Source organism: Esox lucius, chromosome 3 (assembly GCF_011004845.1).
Source record: "Esox lucius isolate fEsoLuc1 chromosome 3, fEsoLuc1.pri, whole genome shotgun sequence".
Taxonomy (NCBI): domain Eukaryota; kingdom Metazoa; phylum Chordata; class Actinopteri; order Esociformes; family Esocidae; genus Esox; species Esox lucius.
In genome coordinates this window covers 28,633,357-28,658,819 of record NC_047571.1, presented here as the reverse complement: position 1 = coordinate 28,658,819, position 25,463 = coordinate 28,633,357, and the positions used below count along the sequence as shown (strand labels likewise).

The 25,463-nt window shown below is 44.7% G+C and overlaps 2 protein-coding genes across 9 annotated transcripts; one reads left to right on the top strand and one right to left on the bottom strand.

Moving 5' to 3' along the window:
• Positions 1 to 984: 984 nt before the first annotated feature.
• LOC105028790 (nucleolin) lies at positions 985 to 14,665 on the bottom strand. 7 transcript variants are annotated; one of them, XM_020045360.2, is made up of 13 exons: positions 14,527 to 14,657; positions 9,014 to 9,092; positions 8,776 to 8,925; positions 8,156 to 8,221; positions 7,933 to 8,056; positions 7,708 to 7,844; positions 7,469 to 7,595; positions 5,882 to 6,024; positions 5,528 to 5,657; positions 5,204 to 5,346; positions 2,409 to 2,535; positions 2,091 to 2,320; positions 985 to 1,602 (listed from the first exon to the last, which is right to left on the bottom strand). In XM_020045360.2, exons 1-13 carry the CDS (start codon positions 14,629 to 14,631, stop codon positions 1,574 to 1,576), a joined length of 1,590 nt encoding a protein of 529 aa, XP_019900919.2. In that variant the 5' UTR covers positions 14,632 to 14,657; the 3' UTR covers positions 985 to 1,573. The 7 variants fall into 7 exon arrangements, with proteins under 7 accessions (XP_019900919.2, XP_019900920.2, XP_012987875.2 ...); XM_020045361.2 differs by having other exon boundaries at positions 8,776 to 8,922; XM_013132421.3 differs by having other exon boundaries at positions 8,776 to 8,817; positions 14,527 to 14,655.
• On the top strand, positions 10,861 to 25,094 carry dis3l2 (DIS3 like 3'-5' exoribonuclease 2). Of its 2 annotated transcripts, XM_013132412.3 has the most exons (21): positions 10,862 to 10,983; positions 11,856 to 12,616; positions 15,196 to 15,326; positions 15,668 to 15,721; positions 15,860 to 15,961; positions 16,084 to 16,252; positions 16,363 to 16,403; positions 16,501 to 16,730; positions 17,229 to 17,402; positions 17,572 to 17,651; positions 17,747 to 17,859; positions 17,999 to 18,106; positions 18,256 to 18,489; positions 18,836 to 18,915; positions 19,417 to 19,600; positions 19,706 to 19,792; positions 19,980 to 20,127; positions 20,489 to 20,619; positions 21,039 to 21,143; positions 22,095 to 22,199; positions 23,035 to 25,094. In XM_013132412.3, the coding sequence occupies exons 2-21, from the start codon at positions 11,872 to 11,874 to the stop codon at positions 23,131 to 23,133; spliced, it is 3,120 nt and encodes a 1,039-aa protein (XP_012987866.2). In that variant the 5' UTR covers positions 10,862 to 10,983; positions 11,856 to 11,871; the 3' UTR covers positions 23,134 to 25,094. The 2 variants fall into 2 exon arrangements, with proteins under 2 accessions (XP_019900918.2, XP_012987866.2); XM_020045359.3 differs by lacking the exons at positions 19,980 to 20,127; positions 21,039 to 21,143; positions 22,095 to 22,199; positions 23,035 to 25,094 and having other exon boundaries at positions 10,861 to 10,983; positions 20,489 to 20,608.
• The last annotated feature ends 369 nt before the right edge of the window (positions 25,095 to 25,463 follow it).

The window sequence follows — 25,463 nt, the reverse complement described above, 5'->3', positions numbered from 1 at the left end:
TACTTACATTGTTTGCTTTTTGAAAAAACGAGGTGATTGTTTTTTGTCTCTTCCTTACCTTTATGTGGCATTTATACAGTCGATTCAGATCAGAAAATCAGACTCGGCTCAGTCATAGATGGTATATGATCACTATGGTAACCGGTTACCGCTCCTACAGGCACGATTGAGGCACCTACCAGCTCCTCATAGGACCCCGGCGACGCGTCACTCAGGAGTCGTAGCACACATACACAGAGTGAGTGTAAACACTGGTTAGTCCTCTGTTTTACCGATTTATTTCGCCTTTTGTAGCGATAGTGAGGGCGGGGGACGGATCGGGTCTCTATGAATCTAGGGGGGTCATGTCCCCCCCGTCCCTAGTGCCATCTGCGCGCCTGCCCCAGCCTGTGGGCAAATGTTCATCTTCCACCGTAACAAAGACAACGCTGGAGTGGCTTCTGGACTGTGAATGCCCTTCAATGTCCAGACTTGAACCCCATTGAAAATCTGCCTGAAGACCTAAAGATCCCAGTTCACCGATGCTTCCCATCCAGTTTGACAGAGCTCTGTAAGGAAGAGTAGGATAAACGGCCCAAATCCAGGTGTGCAAAGCTGGCAGAGGCTTACAGAAAAAAAAACCTGCAGCAGTTTTTGCAGTCAGGTGCTTAATTAACGAGTACCTGTTCCCGACTGTCCAGCTGTCCAACAATGGCCTTAAACCAGGCCTGTGCTTTGCATCACAGGTGAGCCACTCAAAACGCACCTCTTTTACATTTCAAGCCATTGTTGAGTAGGCTTATTGTAAATGTGTTTCTCTGTTACAACACACAATATAGCTTGGTATTTTAAGGATTTATTCAGAATCAGAATTCAATAGTAATTTTGTTCATCTTAATCAATGGTGGAAATACTCTCACAAACGTATTTGCAAATAATGGTCTCTGAAACATGAAAAGATGTATACCCGACCTAAAATACTTACAAAATAAATAAATCTGAAAATCCACAATGTCTTATCTTTTAATTGCATGTACCCTTTGCACATCGAAAAATAAAAAGGTAAGAGTAAATTAACAGACTAAAACAACTGTAAGAACATTGCGGTAGAACATTTTTACAAGCTGAACTAAAAACAGTCTTTTAAATGTTTGATTGGAGTTAGGTGCCCCTCAAACTTTTGAAGTTGTTCAAATGTTGAATTATAGCTCAGTGGCAGGCACCAGGGCCATCATAAAAAAACTAAGTCAACAAAACTGAAAGGTAGACTCAGCCACATACACAGACGAAACATGGAAGATTTTGAAATATGTTTTTGAGTCACAAATAAACAAATTTGAAACTCTTTGCATATTTTGATAAAATAAAAAAAATGCTGAATAAGTTTGAAGTGCTCTGAATTGCACTTCAACTGTAATTCAGCTTTCTGTGTGATGCAGCAAATTGGAGTTCATAATGAACCCTGACACTGGTATGCATGTACACAGATCGCCTGTGAGTGTGAAGTCTTCCATCTTCCTCATCACAGTATCTACAGCACCGGTACTGGCAGCATCAGTTTGCGTCGTCTACCTTTCTTTACTTCTTTCATGTCTTAAGGTTTCCTCCCGCGGCCACTTCTGCCTAAAAACAAAAACATAACAAATGACACGATCTTACAAAGCTGGTAGAATTAATTGTAAATAAAAATGGATTAAGTAAAAAAAAAATCTTTGGTACCAGAACCATAGTCATTCCTAGGACTACTAATATATACATATACATACATATACATATATATACATACATATACATATACATACATATACATATATATACATACATATACATACATATACATATACATACATATACATATACATATACATACATATACATATACATACATATACATATACATACATATACATACATATACATATACATACATACATACATATACACATACATACATACATATACACATACATATACATACATATACATACATACATATACATATACATACATATACATATACATACATATATATATGTATATGTATGTCATTAAGTGTGTGATGCACTCAGCAGCTGCCCAACTTCAGTTGGAGCTCCTACATATGACCTCACCTCGTCCACCCCTGAGGCCTCCTGCTTGACCCCTGCCCCGAGCACCTCCTCTCCCACGGGGCTTCCCCCTGACACTCTTGTTGGATGCCGCCCCTTCTCCACCAGGCCCTTGTTCACCCTTGGGTTTGGCAAAGACCAGCGTCACCTTGCTCCCATCGATTTCGAGGTCCTCCATGACCTCCTTCACGTCCCTGCAGACCTCCGAGCTTTCAAACTCCACAAAGCCAAACCTGAAAAAAGCCAATAGGTAATATTCAAGGGAATATCCGAGTGCCATAACGACATTGGTTTCAAAAGGGTAAATATTATGCCACGAACCCTCTAGATTCACCGGTTTCCTTGTCCTTGGTGATTCGGGCTTTGACGGCACCTTCAAAGGCACTTCTCAAGGTCTCCTCTCTTGTCTCCTTGGCCAGGTTCTGGACCATCAACGTCTTTGACGGACCTATAGGTCAACACAAAGCAAACATGCATGATGACAACCGGCTCTCTTACCAAACAGGGGCCTCATTTCTAAACGTCGGGTCGGCAACAAACCAAGGCGTGTGCCACTTTCTAAGCAAACTTTGGGATTAATCCAAACTAAAAGGAGAATGTGGCAAATGACAGCCATGCGTACACACAAACTGGAGAAATGAGAAACTGCGACTCTATTGGCCGAAGGATAAAACTTGAGAAACACTTCGAAATTGATACCATTGTGTAAAACATTTTTATACATGAAGAGTTCCCTGGAGTGCACATAAACATGATTTAGGATAAGTACAAACAGAGATATTTTAGCAAAAGAACCCCTCACCCCCCACTGTTATCACATGTAGGTTCTGCAGAACTGTCAAAGTGATAATGGCCCCGTCGTTGTCTGGTACAATAGGTTTTACTATCAAACGGGGGGGGGGGGGGGGGGGGGGGTCAAAAGGCATGCAATTACAACGCGAAATGACACACAACAGCAGCTTTGGCACTGCAGTTAGATTTGGCCAATGGAACAATTTGGAGAGAGCAACTTTTCAGAGACCAGCGAGATTTACTGGCCAATGTTGAAGAGTGACTTATGAGCCGGTTCTGATTACCAAGAGCTGTTCTCTCGCATCCCCGTGCTGTAATGGGCCCAGCTTTACAGAGAGGCACCCGCAGAAACCAAGCCGTGCCTGTCCCACTTCAAGTTCTGACAACCCTCCGATTTTTGTCAACCGGCACTTTTCTAGGGGGATTGGCTGACAGGTCAGGGATCTTTCAGCCAACACTTACCTGCGTTATGCCAGACGTATCAGGAGGTATAACTGGACTGACGCGCCTCTACATAAAGTTTCCTTACATGGTGGGTCAACAGGCAAGTAAAAAAAAGAGCAATTTGCAGCAATGTCCGGTTTCCCAAATGTATTCAGAGCTATTGACCGCACATGCTGCTCAGAGGGCACAAGAGTTAAATACATTTTCTTTCTTCAATCGAAAACATCATCATCATCATCCCATTAATGTCCAAATCATGTGTGTTAACCGATGTAGTGGCCCGGGGGCTCGGGTCAACCCATGACTCACATGGAGAAACAGCAGTGTTGGGTGCAGATTTGAAGCCGGAGCCGTGCGTGACGGCTGGCTCCTAGGTTACGGGTGAGCAATGTAGACATTTAAAAATCGACTGCGATTTCTCTCTACTGCAGTACTACGAACAGTACTCACCCCTTGTCGCCAACCCACAGAGCACGGAGGAGAGGAACTATAATGTGCGCAATTGCCTGGCACGCGCACGGTCGGCGATTGTGAGGGCGTGGGCAGTGGTACATAACGTGGCAGAGCAAAGGAACACTGCTTTAACCCCTGACGCTGTTGGTTGTGTTCCTCCTGACCCCCGGCGCGCCAGCGTGTGGTTGTGTTGCGTCGCTAGTAAGAACACAAGGCACGGAAGAACAAATGACACTATTTATTGAGTAATTCTTTCAACGTACAGCTTATGTCACACAAAACACTTCGCATCTCCCTCAACTCCTTGGCAACCTCGTAAATAGCGTCAATGGTGCCTCTTTGCAGCTGTGTTTGCAGCTGTGCCGCCACATCTGTGAGGACAGGGCCGTCGGAGGCTCGTGAGGCAGGAGGCCCCGTGGAAACGCCGTGGGGTCGGGGCGCACCGGGCTCCTGCTCAGGTGCAGTACCACTGACCCCACTGGAACACGCGGCGGCTGAAAACAACAGAAAACCTTAGTGGTTTGGGCAAATAACCGCTTGGACACAACGTCAATGCATTTGGTTTTTCTCTCTTTGTAAGTGAGGGAATACTGATTGGATACCTGGATCATGCGGTGCGTCTCGCGTGTCCATGCCCCCCTTCACCTCAGTCACTACTGCACACAGGAGGGAGTCCCGGATGTTAGCGGCAAGTCGTTTATCAGGGGTTTGAGCCCCGGTGCCCCCCCCCCCCCCTTCGTGGCACACACACTTGGTGCCTTGTTGGTATTTGTAAATCCCACTTCGGTGTCCACCGAACAATATGTTTTTTTCTTGCTTCAACCTCCCTGACAAGAACCTCCACCTCACCCTGGGATTTTTCTTTTTTTTTTTTGAATGCTTTCTTTCTGGATTTGCCGCCATTGTCGTCGTGTAGTCAGTATGGAGGAAAGTTAATCACTGACTATTTATAGGCCACTATGGGCGTTAACAGGGTGGGACAAGACGCTCGCTCACATGCACGAAATCTGGAGTTGACTGTGATTTATAAAGGGGAACTGGCGTGGGACGTGCGAGCACACTTATTAATCAGCATTTCTGTACATAAGTACTTCCTGTGTTTTGTCCGTACGCCCCTTTTGATATGAATCCTCTGCACAGCCCTCACGCCGATCGGCCCTCTGCTTAGAGACATTCATGGTGTCTAATAGTGGAGTGGGGATTCACCAGAGTAATTTCAGTCTTTTTCAAATGGCATTTGTGTTGCCTTTCTCTGTAATCCCTGTTGTTAGGAATACAAATGGGAATCCTTAGACCATGACCAAAGTTAAGCCCGGGGATACCACACCTTGTGGCAACACAGCCTCAGGTAGCCTGAGTTGGGGGTAAGGTAGCCCAGGGCTACATACAATGCAGTGCAAAAAGGCCTAAAGCGTTTTGGTATTTACCAGTGGCAATTTGGTGACTCTTTTTTGTTGATCTGTCCTGGCTGAACTCGACTCTGATGACTCTTCCGCAGATCTCTTGGTTTAATGCAGAGTCCAGGGCCTCTGTGGCGTCCTCCACACTGTCAAACTGGATGACGGCATGCCTTCAATAGAACAAAAAGGCAAACTAGCGCAATCGTCTCAGGGTACCATTTTCACATGCCTCGAAAACCAGATCATTTGTCTCGATCTTAATAGAATTACTATAAAATCGATTTTGCAGCGCCGAAAATATTCAGCGGCGCTTAAAGCACCCCAAGCTTCAAAATCTGTACCCTCACTTACCCTCTTGATTTTCCTTTGCTTTTTGGTATATTGACACTGACTGCTTTGAGGAAGACCTCCTTCAGGGTATCCTCTTTTGCGGCGTAAGCCAAGTTGGTAACCAGTAATTTGTTGTTAGGTGGGATCTCCGCTACGGATCAGAACATTTGAAAGGCGTGTTAATATAATACACGTTCCAGAGGACCACAATATAAACAAAATAAATCAAACTAATCATTTAATTATTAGAAGTTACAATCGGCCTTTCATCTTGGAGATGCCGAGAAACACGTCAGGAAGTATCCATTGATTAAATTACCTTGACACATCTACATTAATTCAATTCAAAGTGCGATCATTTCAATCGACCTTCACCTGGAACTTTGTTGATTTTTTTATTTCGGCTCTTTTCTCCCAAAAAGTCAATGACAACAATGCGACCTTGGATGTCTGTCCCCTGCTTCTCCTCCAGCACTTTTTCCGCATGGGCCTCAGTTTTGAACTCTATGTAGGCAATTCTGTCACAGTGAAAATAAATGCCAAGTGTTTAGTGTTTAAACCCAGGCCAGACACATGAATCAAGCACTAATACAGCTGTTCAAAAGTTTGGGGTCACTTAGAAATGTCCTTGTTCTTGAAAGAAAAGCAATTTCTTTCCCATTAAAGTAACATCAAATTGATCAGAAATACAGTGTAGACATTGGTAATGTTGTAAACGGCTGATATTAAATGGAATATCTACACAGGCATACAGAGACGCTTTATCAGTAACCATCAATCCTGTGTTCCAATAGCATGTTGTGTTTGCTAATCCAAGTTAATTATTTTAAAAGGCTAATAGATCATTACAAAAACCTTTTGCCATTGTTAGCACAGCTGAAAACTGGCCTTCTTTGGACTAGTTGAGTATCTGGAGCATCAGCAATTGTTCGATTACAGGCTCAAAATACCCAGAAACTCGTCAGCCTATTATTTTCTCCAACCACGCTGTGTAGTACTCCCTACACAGAACAGTGCAAACTGGCTCTAACCAGAATAGAAAGAGGAGTGGGAGGCCTCGGTGCACAACTGAGCAAGGAGGATAAATACATTAGTGTCTAGTTTGGGAAACAGACACCTCACAGGTCCTCAACTGGCAGCTTGATTAAATAGTACCCGCAAAACACCAGTCTCAACATCAACAGTGAAGGGGTGACTCCGGGATGACGGCCTTCTAGGCAGAGTGGCAAAGAAAAAGATCTCAGGCTGGCCAATTAAAAAGAAAAATTAAGATGGGCAAAAGAACACAGACACTGGACAGAGGTGTCACGAAAAAACAAGAAACGTGTCATGGACAGACAAATTTAAGTGTGAGGTGTTCGGATTACAATGAAGAGAATTTGTGAGATGCAGACAAAGTGAAAAAGATGCTGGAAGAGTGCGTTGACGCCATCTGTCAAGCAATGTGGAGGCAATGTGATGGTCTGGGGGTGCTTTGGTGGGGATGAAGTGGGAGATTTGTACAGGGTAAAAGGGATCTTGAAGGAGGAAGGCTATCACTCCATTTTGCAACACCATGCCATACCCTGTGGATGGCGCTTAATTGGAGCCAATTTCCTCCTACAACAGGAAAATGACCCAAAGCACAGCTCCACACTACACAAGAACAATGTAGGTAAGCAGCAGCCACCTGGCATTCTGTCTATAATGGCGTGGCCAGCACAGTCACCGGATCTCAACCCTGTCGACAATTTGTGGGAGCAGCTTGACCGTATAGTACGTTAGAAGTGGCCATCAAGCCAATCCAACTTCCGGGGGGTGCAAATTGACAACTAGAATGCCAAAGGACTGCAAGGCTGTAATTGCTGCAAATACTATATTTCCTATTCAAACTAATTTCCTGTATGTCTTCATGGAAAACAAGGAAATGTCCCCAAACTTTTGAACAGTAGTGTATATAAATAACTGCATTGCAATCCTCACCCTTTGCTTGGACTACCAATTCCTCCAGGAAACCTGATTTCAACAGCCGTGTCAAATACATTCATCAGGTCCTCCTTCGTTGCTGCAAATGGGATATTCTTTATAAACAAGGTCCTGGCATCTTTAGCTGTGTAGGGGGAAAAAAACACCTGGTCAGTACATGGAAATTATTCAATCGTTTAATTCAAGAAATATCTACATCAGTGGTAAGAAAGATCTGCTTAAGATGGGACAAATACCTATTTTTTTATCTTTTGCAGACTCTTTGACCTTAGCCTTGTCTAGCCTCATCTTCTGACCCAGGATCAGCTCCTCATTCATCTCCAGTGCTTTCACCAAGTCTTCCTCTGACTGAAAGTCTACATACGCAAATTTCCTAAAGAATGCACAAAAAACACAATTTCAGCATACTTATACAAATCACGTGCTATAGAACAGAGGGTGTAGAATGGACATGTACTCACTTTTTACTGTCCACTCGAATATCCTGAAACAACAGGCCATGTGATGTGAACAAATTGGCCAAAGCACTTTTGATTTCCTCAATTGTCTTGGATGCGTTTAAGTTTCCAACAAAAAGACAGAATCCTACGGGGGGGGGGGGAGATTATAACTCATTTTAATCAAATAACACACTCAGCCAGGCACTTCAAAGGCGGGATTGATAAACATAGTTCATAATCTTACCATTGTTAATTAACTTTGTTTTCTTCACAGGAAGAGTCTCGTCATCTGCTTCTGCTTTTCGTTTCACTGGGTTTTGCGGCAACGGATAGAGACAAATGCACATAGACATGGATTAAACATTATTCACAGATTATTCACACCAATGAAAAAAGAAAATACAAGGCTAATGTTGGTTAAGTGGTCTGTCACTGCCTCACATTGCCGTAGATTACTGCCATTCAATAAAATATTTTTTATTTTAAGAAGCCGATTTTACATCACCAGTTGTCATAAAGCGCATTTACAGACATGGGATCACACTGACCTCCAGCACACACAGTAGGTGCCAGTGTATACTTCCTGGTTAAGTAAGCGGTGTGACTGAACACAGAATGGTTTGGCCAAATACACTTCTGAAGAGCAGTATGCTAAGCTGGGTAGAGCCGTTGTGGTTTTGGGCCTGAAAATTAGTTGTCCTTCAGCACGTGGGCCGGAGAAAACTTTTAAAACAGAACGGCCTTGACCAGACATGCATCAGACATTTTGATCTCTGAATCCCTTGTAAAGTTCTTGGAGTAAAGTAATTGGCTGGGTAGAAAAAATGGCTTTGCACTCTCCACCCATCAAAGCATTATCTTTACCTGGAGCATCTTTGACCTCAGCCATATCGTCTTCAACGGCTCCTGTGGAAACGACAACCTTTGATTGGGGGGCAGCTACCAAGATGACCTGAGTACTCGCCACAACCTCTTCTGTGGCCTCAGTTGACATTAGATTATCAGTCAGGCCTTCTGAAAGGCATCATGATGTCTCAAGGATTTTTCCAGTCACTTTCATCATATAATCTCTATTTAATAAATGTATTATTAAATAGCTTACCAAAATTGTTTTCTTCCTCTTTGATTTCACTTACATCTCCCTTGACAATGTTTGCAGGTTTCTTTCTAGATGACGACATCTAGAAACAACACGATAATATTTATGATGAGCCTTTAAAAAAAATACTACTAATTATGTGGGTCATTATGTTCCGTGGACCGTGAAAAGGTTTAGTTAGTTAGTAGAGTCACTCAGACCACGTGTTGCAAATAAACAACTGTGATTTGAAGTAGCTAGCTGCTAGCAACTACATTCACAGCAAACACACAGGCAGAACAGAACTGGAATTCAATGATAGCCAGCATAGCTAGCCTAACGTTGGGTAGCTAGTTAGTTCAATAATGTTGTAATTTCCCGTGTGGCCGTGTGAGACCAACTGAAGTGAGTAATTTCACCTTAAATAACAAGAAGGTTAAATGTTACAAATTCTTACTTTGCCTGATTTTGCCATATCGCTGTATTCTTGTCTTTAATCTATGGTAGCCTACAGTGCACACGAACGTTCACATGTGGAGTTGAAATCACTTCTCCCCCAGCATGCACGCTGACCCAACCCCCGGAAAGGGTTGGATGTTTTCCTAGTCTTACCACCTCCTGGCAGATACCGTTATCCTACCAGCAGCACATTATGCTGGCAGCTCGAATCTGGATTTAGTTTTCAGAATAATGCTGTAATTTCAATGCATTGCAATGCGCATAATTCATTTTACAGATAGTGAATTGTAGACAATTTTGTTCTTTTAAAGCTAATGAAAAAAAGAGGAATTCATGGGGAAAATACATTTGAGATCATACACTATATGTTAAAGTTGCAAATGCAAATTAGCATGTAATGGAAAAACAACACAATGTGAAGTGGAACATTGTGACCGATCCCAGAGAATCTGGAGTGTGCCTGGAGGAGAGTATTCTTAGTGAAGGACAGGGTGTCCTATGGGGCCATGAGAGAGGGACCTAAGCCCTGGAAAGTGTTGCAGTTTCACTGCTGTCCGGTAAACTCTTGCTAGTCCTGGAAAGTACTGAGTACACTGCAAGTTCAGTGGAGTCTCTATGATATCCAGAACCTCCAGGAGAGGCCATTCTAGGTTAGCACTTTCTGGGACTGATTATGAATGAATATACATAATCTTCTCACAGTTTTAAAATAAAAATATTTGTTGCAATTATCTCTCTTGCCATTTATGAACCATACATCTAATATGGCTTTGAATGGTCTCATTTCACTCTGGCACACACCCATTGTATGTTGCAAGTTGAAATGAGTCTGTATGACATTTAGAACATCCAGGAGAGGCCATGGTAAATGGTCCTTTTCTGAACACATTTTTTCATGAAAATGTTTACTAACATTATCCCCCTGACATTAATTAACCATATCCGTGAGACCTAGGGAATACTTTCAGTGTTTGTGAGACCCACAAATATGTCCTGTATAAGGCAATTTGCATGGGTTGCTTTGGCTTGTAGTGTATTGCATTGGAGCCAATGAAATATGTGGGATAAATTGTGCTGCTAGACAATCTGTACTGATCTCATAAAGTTACTCTATGTATGAATTCTACTAACCATATTGGCTGTTTCTCAAATGCCATGTTCCACTTCACGTAGTCTATTTTCCCACTATAAGCCAATGTAGTTGACAAACCGATCTGTATATTGTATGTTTCGATGTTGTCCTTAAGAAACATTTTTTACATTATAAATATTTTTGCTTTAGAAGCAACATAAAATTGCCTTTGGTTACAATGTACTCTCTTTAGAATGTATTATACATAGTACTTTATTGACATGTGGGGCTTTTATTTTGAAGGTTTGTAATTACCATACGAATGTCACATCATTAGTGCTGCTGGCAGTGTTGCTGTTGTTCAGTGTGGCTGTGTTTTGGCAAGTCATTTAACGCGCTCTAGCTAAAGCTATCGGTAGCTCATACATTTCACCTAACGAACAGACGGCAGAACAACATTCAGGTGAAATCTTGTTTTTTGGATGCACAGCTAGTTACGTATTCTTTGACCAACAACAATCATTTACAGATGACCTGTTATTTAAATGTTATTCAATCGACTAGCTAGGCCAGTTCGCCAGCAAGATTGCTTGTTAGCTACAGTACATAACTAGTAGGATATTAACTCCGCCGCGGCTACTCTCGAAACCTATTGTAAAGATAGCTGAAAAACAAAAACTGAGAGTTACTGTCTGATGCGTGAGGTTGCTTGTGTTAGTTTTTATAACATGATTAACATGTCTTGCCGCATCTATCTCCTGTTTTGCGTCCCATCCTTTGACTATTCTAGATTGCTGAGCCACATGCATATAATTACAGTACATAGTTATACGACTCACACCAAGCAAGACACAAGTAAGTTCATACATTTGAATACTGGAGCTACCCCTGCCTATGCACACAAACCTAAATTACCAGAAACCACGCACACAACATTTAATGGAATCATAATTAGCTAAAGCAGTGTGCCATCAAACTGACTTCGGTGGTCCTGGTGGTTTCATTCCACCACATCAAAACGTTCTAGCTAGTTGGGCAACGGTTCTTCTACAGAAGCACGCAGACCGAATCAGAGGGTATCCAAATCAGTTGATATTGGCATGGAACCGATTAACCTGTTGCAAATAGTCAGGCTCCTAACCATCCTTCTAAATTACTAGAAAGTTAGTTGGTCAAAATAAACTTGTCAGTATGCATTTCAAAACAATATATTTTTTTACATGCTTCGTCTACAACTGCTGGAACTAGTTAGGCTAGAGAATAACAGTGAAACGCTTACTTCCGTACCAGCACATTTCTGTATGCTTTTACTGTATCTGAGCCCTGTCTTTTCAGACACACCGCAACTGAAATGGATTCTCCTGGTCAACCTAAGGGAGGTAATCGGTCTCGCGAAGCCAGACATGGGCCGAGCCACTCCAGTGGCCCTCGCCAGAAAGACGCCTACGCCAGACTCCTTAGCCAGCATCACAGCGTTAAGTTCCGATCTTACCTGGACCAGTATGCCCAGCAGCAGGGTGAAGAGCATCTGCCGAGCGCACTGAGGCAAGGCCTGGTGCACAGCGACAAGCAAGACATACCACCAAGGAGAAGGGACCAGGCGTTAATCGAGTGCTCTGACTCGAGTGACTTCTCACCTTCACCCATGAGGGGCAAGGGAGGAGAAGAGAGCTCGGTGTCTTTGTACATGGATAAGCTGAGCGTCCGGGCGGCATCGCAGGAGACGGAGAGGAGGCACGGGGTTTCTGACAAGCAGCGACGTGGGGAGAGGAGGGACACCAACACCAGCCAAGATGGAGATGTGGAGTCGGGTGAGGAGTTTGGCTTCGTCAGACCGCAGCACCAGATGAGGAACAAAGACCGCCATTCCGACTTGCCCGTAGAAAACCATGGGAAAAAGAACATGAGTCACGGGGCATCACCCCTTAAAGCTAGCTCGACTGGCCCGGTTCCGGAACAGGAGAAGAAGAAGTCTAAGAAGAAGAATGTGCCGAAGAACAACTTGGACAACAAGCCAGACGGGCCAGCACATACCGACCTTAACGCAGACGTGTCAAATTCCCCTCTTAATAAAGTCAAACCGGCGCCACCCCAAGGTAACCAATCGAGCCGACTAAGTGAATGTGGTGAGAGTTTCTTGGACCTAGGAAAGTTGTCATATGCCATCAAGCTTTTGCAGAAATAACTAATCGCTGTTGTCACGACATCGAGCCATTAGTCATGACTTCTGAGTGAGTACACAACTCTCTGTTGTTGACTCTCTGTTGTTGACTCTCTGTTGTTGACTCTCTGTTGTTGACTCTCTGTTGTTGACTCTCTGTTGTTGACTCTCTGTTGTTGACTCTCTGTTGTTGACTCTCTGTTGCGCACTTGTGCAATTGGGCTGTACGCTGCTGGCAATACTCGGCCCTCATTCAGGGGGGTTCCGGTTGGTGGGTGTCCCTTTGGTTGATCTCTGGCAATGTGGGTGGATTGTGGGTGTCCCTTGTCTCAGTTCCAATATGTTACGCTGCTATATTATTGTGCTGGGGATATGAGGAATGCACTTTCTAACTTTTCTCAGTCTCCTCCAGTTTTACATTTTAGGAGGAGATGAGGTCCTGGTCCACACCTAAGAAGTACCTGGTTTGGGGGGCCCGTTGCTGTCCCTGTCCTTGTCCACCTGGTCATACTTTTGACCTAGTCTAAAATCAAATAGACTCTGGATTTAGCCCAGAATGTATTATTTATTCCAATTGGACTCTTAATATCTCTCCTGGCACAGCCAGAAGAGGACTGGTCACCCCTCAGCCTGGGTCCTCTCTAGGTTTCTTCCTAAAATCCGGCCTTCTTAGGGAGTTTTTCCTAGCCACTGAAATCCAACAATACTGTTGCTTTCTCCTTGGGGTTTAAGGCCGGGTGTCTCTGTAAAGTACTTTGTGATAACTGCTGTTGTAAATAGGGCTTTATAAATACATTTGATTGATTGATTGAACCAGAACAGCGGTGCACGCACTTTGCGCTCGTTTAGATAGATGGCGATTCCAGTAGGCACAGACTGCTTAAATTGTTAAGTAACACCACCGATTAAACTGTGTTACCAAATCCCTAACAAACTCTACATTTGTTTGACAAACAGCCTTACGCAATGGTCTAAAACGTTTGTGGGTAAGCTTCGGGAACAAGTTCGTAAGCTTGCAACACAGCCGCTTTAACATTGTCAATGCCATCCTCAGCCGTAAGCGCAGAGTAAACCTCCTGAGCTTTTCCCGTTAACACACTGCAGCATCAACGTGCGGTTGAAGTCAGGCCAGTTTCTACAATTTGCCACCTGCTCAAATAAGGAAAATAATCTCCAGGCGTTCACGTTCTAAACGGAGTTGATCACGCATCGTTTCCCGATTAATCTGACCGTGTTCCAGCTGTAACACCAACAACTCCTTCTGCAGTTCAAACCTCAAACCCGACACTGAGTGACGTGGAGAGTGTGTAGGAGACTTTAGCGTCTATCACCACTGTCAACCAACGCTTTCTTTTAGAATTTTATCAGAAATCTCAACGGAAAAATGTTCAGCTATTTTTGAACAACTGCTCTTGTACAACACTCCAAAGGTTTATGTGAAGGATCCTTAATGAACACCACCACCAAAGCCATAATAATGAATTAAAACAGGGAAACTGTACAATAACATTTGCCCTGGCTATCCAGCCCATCAATCCGAAACAACAATAACTGTTGACTCAATTTATCACAGGAAAAAGAGAAATAACGATCCTCCCCAAACGGTATAACTAATTCAACTCGAACTCTCCAGTTGCCTCGCGGTGGGAAAATGAAACCTCATAGCGCGCTGACACAGGGAGTACCAATGTACCAACGCAGGGTCATGGAATGCGCCCGAGAAAACTGCACTAGCCGCCACGCGAAAATAAACAAGCCCAACGAAACCCACCAGGGGAAACGTTGCTTTTCCTATCAGGGGAATTATCGATGGCTCCAGACATATACATTTAAATCTCTCCTTACCTGCGTGCACAAAGCATCAACACCCACCCCAAACCGGACTGAAGGGCCATCTGCAGCGCAGCTAAACCCCACAAGTCTCGACAGCGACCGGCAACGCATCAACATCAAACCTTCCTCGAAGCGCACCACCAATCAAAACGACCAAACGCTATGTGCGACTCCCCAAACAAATCATAAGGCGCCGAACCTACAGGCAAATAAAAACTAATAATAATCCCGGGAAGATCTCGGTACGATCCCCCATTTGTAACAACCTCAAAAGTCATGACCAAGAGTGAGTCCACATGGGGAAATTAGTTACAAAAGAATAATTCATTAACTCTATAAACCAATAGATAATCCAGTGAGACGTGATAACCAGCATATCAGTAATGTAGCGAGCGGATGATGGGAAAGACTGGGTGAAAGCATATGTTGAAAAGTAAAGAACAAAACACAAACCAAACATAAGAACCACTCAAAAATAAGGTGTGCTTCAAAAAGGTGCCCCCCCCCCCCAATGACCGAGAAGGTAAGCCTTAAAAGCCCCAGCCACAGGTCCCACCAATGTCACCGGCGACCATCTCCGCTCCGCGCAGAACAGAACAGTTGAGCTGAAATAGCGAGAGGGCCGTCACCCTGTTGACGATGGAGGTTCTTCAATCTGAATAAAAATGTCTTTCTCCTCAGGTGCCTCTGTGCCTTCTGACAAGGGTAAGAGGAACAGAGGAGGCCGCGGAGGATCGAAGAAGCAAGTGTTTGACGAATACATGACCGTAGAGGATGTTTCCCACTGGCTGAAAAGAGGAGAGCTTGTTCAGGTGAAATGACAGACATACTAAGACTGGACACTTATTCTGTTTCCACGTGTTCAGCAATGAACGCTTGCTTTCATGAAATGCTGACTAAAATCGGGGATATTTCAATTCATCCCCCGGTTTTCCGTAAGCCTGGTGAGAAGATTCATGGAGTCGATAGTGTCCAATCAGTATATTAGAAATCCCCCATACCAGGATTTATTGGTTAACCAGAGACATTTGAAAATTCCCCAGATTTTACAAACCTAATGCTGATCAAAGCCAAGCATGTGTAAAAGATGATCTAGCACCATGGCGCAATGTTCAATAAACCACTAGCATACTAATAGAAACATTTCCATCAGGGATCAATAAGAATCAACCCCAAAAAGTACCATGAGGCTTTCATTGCATCACCAGTAAGTATATATACTTTATACATACATTTGTGTTGTCAGTGTGTGTATGTTTATAAAATATAATATGTGTGTGTGTATATATATATATAGTTGTACATTTGTCGGCAAGTTTTATAATGTAACTATATATCTGTGCAGGATGGCAAACGGGATATTTTCCTGGATGGGATCGTGGCTCGTAACCGGGCTCTGAACGGTGATGTGGTGGTGGTGCAGATTCTCCCTCAGGAGCTGTGGAAGGTGAGTCTGCTGCTAAAAGTACCGCACACGACGCAATGACAGTCCTCTACCGTCACGTGTCCGCTTCCCCGGTAGTAGGCCTCATCACCACCATCATAGTCAACTGGTTTTCGCGTGCGCAGGTGGTGAAGTCCGACAGCGAGGGGGTGAGCGAGCCAGAGGCCCAGCCCGGGAAGGGCCAGACGCCAGGGAGGAAGAGCAAACGGCCACCCAGTCCCGATGTCATCGTGGAGGCCGAGGATGAGGAGCAGCTGGCTGGGAGTTTGCAGAGCGTCGCCCTCAACACCACAGGTGCCGGCGTTCACACTGTTCTGACGAAACGCGGTGCGCTTTGAAAACCCGTTCACCTTTTGTTTCCCTGCGAATAACCTCTCTATGATCTTTCACTCTTCCCTCTGCAGAAGTTGAAGGCACAAAAGAGGTCTTGCAGAGAACTGCCAAGGTAAGTGGTTGATACCATTTTTTAGAATAATTAGTACTGATGGACTGTATTCAGTCAACGTGCGGCTTCCATTTCGTCTGCGTCCTCTTCGTCCCAGGTGGTGTACATAGTGGAGCAGAAGCACTCCCGGGCCGCCACGGGCTTCCTCAAGTTCCTCCCGGACAAGCCGTTTGCCATGTTCTCCCCTGTGGACCACCGCGTGCCACGGGTCAACATTCCCCTGGCCGACTGCCCCCACGACTTCCCCTCCCGGCCCGGAGACTACACCAACATTCTGTTCATCGCCCGCATCACCAACTGGCCGGACGACAGCAACTTTGCGGAGGGGTACGCCAATAGGCGAATGCTGATTTGTTGATTGTTATTCTGCTGTATCAGCCAATCACGAGCTGATACCAAGGTTTTTTTGGTTTTTTTGGGGGGATCCGGGGGGGAATTGTTGTTTTGTTTTTAAATAGGCCTGACCTATTGACGAAATAAGCCTGTTATTGTTGAACATCGCTGCCTTCATCTGATCGGTCTATGAAACTGTGCGTAAAGTGTGTTGTACCCGTTTGCTGTTGATATTGTCATTTTTTATTCTTGCAAGTGTTCGTCTGTGGATTCTCGCTCGGTCTGTTGCACTTCTTGTGCTTGTGAACATGTGTCTACGAAGCTCACACAGTCTGTGTGCAAAAACGCTAAAATACTATTGCTAATGTCCAGCGAGCGATGCGCCAAGAAATGACTATTTGGTTGCTAACGATTTAGTTTGTTACACACCCCATTGTCATCATAAATATTGGATGCTGACTAACCATCCTCTCCCTCATGTCCCCCATTCAGTCGACTCGCCAAGACACTCGGCCAAGCCGGGGAAATCGAGCCGGAGACCGAAGGCATCCTGATCGAGTATGACGTCGACTTCTCGGAGTTCTCCGATGAGGTGCTGGGCTGCCTGCCCCAGACTCTGCCCTGGACCATCCCTCCTGAGGAACTCCGAAACAGGAGAGACCTGAGGTCCGTTGACCGCGCCCGCCAAGGCTTTCATCCGACATGCCCAGTTCTAAATGGGACCTAAAGCACACTGTGTTCGAATAGGACGTCCTTGATTCTCTTCTGGGCCGGTGAAGATAATGTATGCTGTTCGTAACCCCCACTGGTGCTAATTTCTTGTTTTCTATTCAAGGAAGGAATGCATTTTCACGATAGACCCTGCTACCGCCAGAGATCTAGACGACGCCCTGTCTTGTAAACTGCTCCCAGACGGTAAGATGTTTTGCTGCCCGTCAGAACTGCTGTCAAAGGGTAGAATGTTAGTTTGTCATCTACATTAATGCCCTTGCATTTCCTCCTTCTTTCAGGCAATTTTGAGCTGGGTGTCCACATCGCCGACGTGAGTTACTTTGTGGAAGAAGGAAACGCGCTGGATTTCATCGCCAGCCGACGCGCCACCAGTGTCTACATGGTTCAGAAGGTCTCTCCTTGTCCTTTGTAGTTCGGCCGTTAAGGCTAATCCATTGACGTGCGCTCAGCGCGGAGCAGTGCACTGTAAGGAGGGGGTTTGCTAGCGAGTTTACGCCCGTTATCTAAAGGTGGTCTGTGCCGATCCCCAGGTCATCCCAATGTTACCGCGCCTGTTGTGTGAGGAGCTGTGTAGCCTGAACCCCCTGACGGACAGACTCACCTTCTCCGTCATCTGGAAGATCACCCCTGAGGGGAAGGTACTGGACGAGACCCAATACCCTGTCGTTATGGCTGCAGGTTTTTCCTGTGTCGTCTATGGGATGTGTGGCGTGGCACATGTTTGCGTGAAGACTTCATGTGCTGCTGTGTTCCTGTCATTCACCACACTGTCTCGCCACTCCTCCAGATCTTGAGCGAGTGGTTCGGTCGCTCAGTGATCCGCTCGTGTGTGAAGCTGAGCTACGACCATGCCCAGAGCATGATCGAGGCCCCGGACAAGCTGTTCCGGGCGGACGAGCTGCCCGCCTGCTCTCCCGAGCACCCCGTGGACGAGATCCACCGGGCTGTGCTCAACCTGCACGCCATCGCCAAGCGGCTTCGCGCCCAGCGCTTCGAGAGCGGTGCCCTCCGCCTGGACCAGGTCAGAGGTCTCACTGTGATGCCAGACCGTCATCAGAACATTTATTCTCATGCATTTGGGCTTTCTTTACAGGATAGGGGGCTGACAGAGGATTTGTTTATTTACACCAGTTATCCCTTTTTAGGCTTTGCCAATGTCCACTTAGGGATTTGAACAGGCAAACATGGTTGACTAGCCTTGTAGATCTGAATGAATGACCAGAGGGGACCTGATCGGGGATCAATACCGTTTCCCTGAGATTAGTCCTGAACACTTATGAGTCAATTACTCATCTTTTTTTATATATGCAGGAGGAGTGAACTGTGAAAAATCCCAAACTGGTGATCTTGTTATTTATTTTTTGCAGATGAAGCTGTCCTTCACACTTGACAGAGAGACTGGCATGCCCCAGGGCTGCTATGTGTACCAATACCGCGACAGCAACAAGTGAGTTGAGCCCACAAACATACACACATTACGCCTCCACAGCTGCCTCTCCCTCGTCAGGCTAGAAATGAAGGGGTGTCATTTTTTTCCAGTCCGAGATGCCATTTGATTCTTTGACGGACTAGCAGGAGAGTAATTTATGTTACCGAACTGTAAATTGCAGTACATAAATATTATTTGCCTACGCTGCATCGTATGTCTCTTGAATCTGAGGTGGAAAGAAACGTATGCTAATTTATTGAAACCATTACAGAGCTTGTGCACATGTTGTTATGACAATGACCGTCTTTATTAGAGCCAGGGTGAGATGGGTACAGGGGTGAGTTATGGGGTGTAGCTAAAACAGAATTAGACTATATTCAGTCATTTAAATCATTCGTTCTAAAAATTTTGTTGGTTGTCAATTAAAATGTTGACCGAGATGAACCGTGCCACCTCTGCTTGAGGGTAAAGTTGTCTAATGCCTTTTATTTATTTTTTAACCACTCTGTCCTCTTCCAGGTTGGTGGAGGAGTTTATGTTGCTGGCCAACATGGCAGTTGCCCACCAAATCTACCGCTCCTTCCCCCAGAAGGCCCTGCTGCGTCGCCACCCGCCACCCCAGACCAAGATGGTGGACGACCTGCAGGAGTTCTGTGACCAGATGGGCCTCAGCATCGACTTCTCCTCGGCCGGGACCCTCCATGTAAGTACCTCCCAAATGACCCGCAAGACCTTTCTAGGCCCCAGAATAAAACGACTTCCAGGTTAGTTAAAGCTGAAACAAATGTATTCCTCCCCCCCTTCATAGAAAAGCCTAAACGAGACTCTTGGGGATGACGAGTACACCAGTGCCAGGAAAGAGGTTCTCACCCACATGTGCTCCAGACCAATGCAGGTTAGCGTGCCGGGCTCGCTCCCTCTCTGTCCGCCTATTCTGCCTTTCATAATGTAAACAAATGTCGACCTCTCTCCCCATCTCCCTCTGGTTCTCTCGGCACCTTTTCGTTGTGAGCCAAAGTCAGAATAGCGCTGAATGTCGCTTGTCCAACGCTTGTCCAACGCTTGTCCAACGCTCTTTCCAGATGGCCATGTACTTCTGCACGGGCGTGTTGACGGAAGAGCGGCTGTTCCGCCACTATGCGCTCAACGTGCCCTTCTACACCCACTTCACGTCCCCCATACGTCGCTACGCCGACCTCGTCGTCCATCGGCTGCTGGCAGCCTCCCTGGGTGGGTGAGGGGGCGGGCGGGGATGGGCGGACGGGCGGACGGGCGGGCGGACACTGGCCTTTGTTTTGTGGATGTCTGCGTGCGCTTTCCCCCGTAGAGGACAAGGGCTTTGTTGTGTTCCCCGGGGAAGGAGCGCGCCGACGGAGACGGGGAGCTGTGTGGCGCCTGTAGAATGTTGGGTCTGTGGAGGGACAGTGTTGTGGCCTTTGAGACCCAACACCCTGAGTCAGACTGGAGGCTTTGTCCGGCTGTTTGAGAAGGAGGGATTGACGTGTGTGCGCTTGTGTGTCTGTGTGTGGTTTAGACACATACATGTTGCCTTCCTTACAGTACATTCTCCTCCTGTCTGGTTGGTGTGTAGGCTGTGGTCCTCCCCTGGAGCTGAAGGGAGAGGAGGTGCAGAAGCAGGCGACTCAATGCAACGACAAGAAGACTGCCTCCAAGAGGGTCCAGGAGCTCAGCGCAGAGCTGTTCTTCAGCGTCTTCGTCAAGGTACCTCAGAGACGCTGTGTAATTTCCCCCCCACCGAGACGTTCCCCTGAGAGTTACGGCTAGTGCAGAGCTGCTGATTTTCAGTACCAGATGACAGAAACACGCCTGGGTTTTGTGTCTAGCTGTTAGTCAGTTCTACACACCTGGTATCAGTCCCTGTTTAGAGGAGAGGATAAAAAAACAATAAGTGTTTTGTCTCTGCATAACTGCAGTTATGTAACCCTACTCTAGCAGATGTGGTTTTGGAAAACAACTCTCTAATAACTAACCCTAACTCTCTAATACCATGGTATTTATTGATTTAACCTGCTATGTGATAGATGGGGGTGTGTGGCCTGCTGGTCTGTTTGATTCTGCCCCTGGGGGTTTCAGGGCTGCCCCAGCGCTGTACCATGTTCACTATAATTTGCCCCTTGCAGGAGAGTGGCCCGCTGGACTCTGAAGCCATGGTAATGGGGATTCTGGACCAGGCTTTTGACGTCCTCGTGCTGCGCTACGGCGTTCAGAAACGCATCTACTGCAAGGTGAGTGACACCTCGCCGGGTGCCATATCCGTTTGGCTGAGTCGCCGTGTGATTGTTGAGGTTGCTGTGTGCCGTGTGGGTCCGTTCTGGTGACTGAAGAGCCAAAGGCCAGAACGCGGGCCAAAGTATATGGAGGGAGAAACCTGAACTTCTGCCAATATATTCCCAAATGGTTTCTGTGCCGAAACGGTATGCACTTAATAAACCACTCGTCTTAAGGGACTCTATTTGAGTATTTGTTTTAGTTGACGTTCACATTCCCTCATTTGATACCATGCCATAGGCTCATGTGGCACCATCTTTATCTGACGCTATGATATAAGGTCCAATAATTGTCTGCCGGTAGAATACAGAAATCAGATTGTTAGTCTTACTATACTTGGAGGATGAGTCCACAGATTAAAAAAAAACTATATCTAGTTCCTGTTATCTTTTGAATAATCTCTTTCATCTTTGAATGACTCACATGGGTATGAATGCTTGCAGAAACCAGTAAGTAAGCGCCTCAGGTAGAACAAAGTTCTATTTTACTGCCTGGCAATACTGAGGCTCGCTAACGCTTCCGGTCAGTTGGGATGAAATCTTTAAACAACACGTCTCTCTGCATTTATTTAGCGATATCTGCACATCCACTGAATCCCCTCTAGTCCAGGTGTACTTCTGTATGAAATGTGTGGGGTGCCAAGATGAATGAAATCTGATTCACATTCAATCTTAGTGGTGGCAAATGAACTGGAACACAAAGGGTTCATCTGGATAACCAAAGCTCGTTTGGACGTTTCGGTTCTGTGCCATTACAAAAGCAACGCTGAGCAGCAATCCGGAGGATCACTTGCTTGGTACCGGGCTCTTCGCTGGGGGATGACCGCGTGGCCCCGGCATGGTGGTAGTTGTGTTCTGGTTCTGAATGAATGTAGGTGTGTTAAGATGTGTTGTGCTCCTGTTCTGCAGGGCCTGGAAGGTCTGGAGACATTTCACTTCCACAAGGTGGGGAAGAAAGGGGAGATGACTCTGGTGTGGGCTGCTGATGAAGCGGGGAGGGTTGGTGTACGCCAGGTTAGTAACCGTGCCAGTTTGATAAATAATATACAATTATTAGGGCTACTGGGTTTTTATTTAGGATATTCGCATGTAAAAATTTTGAGATGAAACTGTTGGCATATACAGTGAGGAGAACAAGTATTTGATACACTGCCAATTTTGCAGGTTTTCCTACTTAGAAAAGCATGTAGAGGTCTGTAATTTCTATTATAGGTACACTTCAACTTTGAGAGACGGAATCTAAAACAATCACATTGTATGATTTTTAAGTGATTAATTTGCATTTTATTGCACGACATAATCAGAAAAGCAGAAGTTAATATTTGGTACAGAATCCTTTGTAAGTGGGGAAACCGGGAAAATCGGCAGTGCATCAAATACTTGTTCTCCCCACTGTAGGTTACTTTGGTAATTAATGGTGATTGTATATGCCTTGTGTTAACATTCTGTATGTGGTTGAGTCCCAGAGATGCTGCGTGTTGATCATGTATTTCACAGTAACCAGGGGGTGGGTGGGTGGGTGTGTGTGTGTGTGTGTGTGTGTGTGTGTGTGTGTGTGTGTGTGTGTGTGTGTGTGTGTGTGTGTGTGTGTGTGTGTGTGTGTGTGTGTGTGTGTGTGTGTGTGTGTGTGTGTGTGTGTGTGTGTGTGTGTGTGTGTGTGTGTGTGTGTGTGTGTGTGTGTGTGTGTGTGTGTGTGTAATTGTTTACAGTTATGATTCAAGTGTTTCTGTGAGATACATGTAAACGTGTACACAGGGTGGGACGGCAATAAAGCCTAGCCAGGTCTGACTTGATGTTTTGAGCGTTTTCCGTTGCTGACAGGGTTGTCCTCTGTCCGCCTGTCTTCTAGGAGATCTCCATCTTCAGCCTGGTGGACGTCCAGCTGAGGACAGATGGGACACCAATGAAATACAGTGCTGTGATTAAGAGGCCCAATGAGACTGTGTAATAGATACTCCCATCTGCCCTCAATAACCTTTCACCTGTCCTCTGAGACAGACACACACACACACACACACACAATATTGCACATGTTTTTTATGTAGTTGTGTTGAACATTGATTTAAAGTCCGGGCTCTTTTACCATGAAGTAACCATGGCTGCACTGAGGTAGTGTTATTGAAGTACAGCCTGGCTGCTTTGAGTTTTTACTGTAAACGTGCCAAGACTTGGATTGTGTTTTGACCTTATGAGGTCATTTTTAGATAAATATACACACAGTCAGTGTGTGACGATGGTGGCTTAAACTGTTTTTTAGTTTAAATGAATGTTGCTGATGTGCAGTAACCGTTATTTTCAGTCGCAGTGTATTTAAATTCTACGCATTAATTATTAGAGTCCCCAGCCCCAGTTGAAACAATGTACTTTAGGGACAAAGTCTTCATAAACCCCCCATAACAGGAAAAACCTAGATGCTTTATACATTTAAAGTGAATATATATATATTAATTCACTGTTTTTGTTTCTCTATCTGATCATTACTGCCGCAGTACATGTGCCGCAGAGGATTACAGTGCTTGAGAGCCCCATGCTTTCTAAAGTTATTGTAACATAAAACGAATCTGTAACAGTCACACCATCAGACGCTTTGCTAAAGCTGTTGTTGTCCTTTCTGTTGTGGGACAGCTTTCTCACAGGCATCTGCTCAATAATTATTTGCGTAGCGCATTAGGTTTTATAAGGGATTCTTGACATTTGTTTAAAGTGGGCTCCTGAAACGCTCCCTGTTGTTGACAGATAACTGTTGCCTAGTAACATACAGATAGACCTAGCCCCACCACCATTTTATTGCTGTTTAGATTTTTATTGCAGTGCATGCTGGTGATGACAGGGCAGATTCCAAGCATTTCCCTCGAAATTGTCAGGTGTGCGACTCAGATGTTAGGATAAGTTATTGGAAGACTGTTTGGGAATTACTTGAACATGTTCTACAATGCTACTGTGATCTTCCTTGTGAATGTGGGGGCTTGATTTAAAAAATAGATTAAGAAAAAAATGTAAAAAAAATTGTTTGCATTGACTACAGTTGTTTTATTTAGCTGTTTGTTGTGTTAACCAAGTGGTTGACAGACCTCCTGGGCTCCCAAAGCGGCTCCACGTTTCAGATGAATTCCTTCTCTGGCGCAGCCAAATCAACTTGTGAACTAAATATCAATGATTCTCGCCTACAGTCATGTCTGTGAGATGCTTGTGGTTCCCCAGGGGTTAAAGGCACTGTCTTGGCTCACCATTTCATCACCCATAAAAGCTTTCCAGCGATGTGCTTGTGAAACCATTATAGGGAGCTTTTTTCGGGTTGTAGTGCATCTCAAGATTTTAACTGTCCCAGCCTTAACAAAGTGTCCTATGTTGTTTGAAGGGCAGAAATCTCTCTTTCCGGTCAATAAGCTGTTGTGCCTTTTCCTGTAATTCATAAAAAAAAATTAATTGCAGTGTAAATTTATAGATAGATTCTTTAGTTGCCACATTAATTTTTAGATGTAGGTTTTGAATGCTTAAACCTCGATGCTTGAGGAATATAACTTGTAAATTCCTCACTCTCCTATACCATCAGAAACCAATAATGTGTTTTATTCCAATTAGTAAATTCAAATAGTATACAACCTCAAAGCACAGTCAAAATATTTTGATTTTACTAATAATTTAATCCAAAGCTCTGCCTATGAATGTAAGAGTGGTTCTGTTCTCAAGGCCAGTTTGTTATTGTTTAAATTAAGAACACTAGCTTTAAGCAATTGTTCTGTGTTAGGACAAAATATGTTCTTCACATGTGCCAAAAGTAACAAACCTGTTTTTTCTTTGTAACCATATTTGGCATTATAACAGTTGTTTCTTTTCAGTAACTAAAGCATTTTCTGTTGCTGTTGTTAAATGTTACAATTTGTAGTCAATAAACATTTAAAAAAATCCTACCTATGTGCGCATCTTTCTATTTGAGTGGAATAATTTTTTATATTCTAATTGTATTTCCTGACAAGCACTCCGACGACAAGAATTGAGGATATGGTCTTTTAGCTCAAGAAATAACTATTTTCCTTGTACATGTTCAACAATGCATAGAATAGAATATTTATCACAAATAATGTTTGTAGAGAACTGCTTTCTATTTCAGATGTGATGGAAGTTGTATGTACTTGTGTTAGCAGTGTTAATGATCCAAGCACTTTTTTATCCACTGGAGTTGTACTGAGCTCTTAGGTGCATATTTGGAAAGTCAGTCTGTAATGTTGGCGTGGTTAAAATTATTTCTCGTTATAATCTAGATGGATCAACAGCAGT

What these genes read in the sequence shown, in the direction of transcription:
- LOC105028790 (XM_020045360.2), bottom strand. Translation starts at nt 14,631, where the DNA reads ATGTTGATGCGTTGCCGGTCGCTGTCGAGACTTGTGGGGTTTAGCTGC. An exon ending in ATTGGTAGTCCAAGCAAAGG is followed by an intron (nt 6,025 to 7,468) that starts GTGAGGATTGCA and finishes TCACTGTGACAG; the next exon opens with AATTGCCTACATAGAGTTCA. An exon ending in AGGCCTCAGGGGTGGACGAG is followed by an intron (nt 1,603 to 2,090) that starts GTGAGGTCATAT and finishes TTTTGTTTTTAG; the next exon opens with GCAGAAGTGGCCGCGGGAGG.
- dis3l2 (XM_013132412.3), top strand. Translation starts at nt 11,872, where the DNA reads ATGGATTCTCCTGGTCAACCTAAGGGAGGTAATCGGTCTCGCGAAGCC. An exon ending in AGGCTTTCATTGCATCACCA is followed by an intron (nt 15,722 to 15,859) that starts GTAAGTATATAT and finishes ATATCTGTGCAG; the next exon opens with GATGGCAAACGGGATATTTT. An exon ending in TCTTCAGCGTCTTCGTCAAG is followed by an intron (nt 20,620 to 21,038) that starts GTACCTCAGAGA and finishes TGCCCCTTGCAG; the next exon opens with GAGAGTGGCCCGCTGGACTC.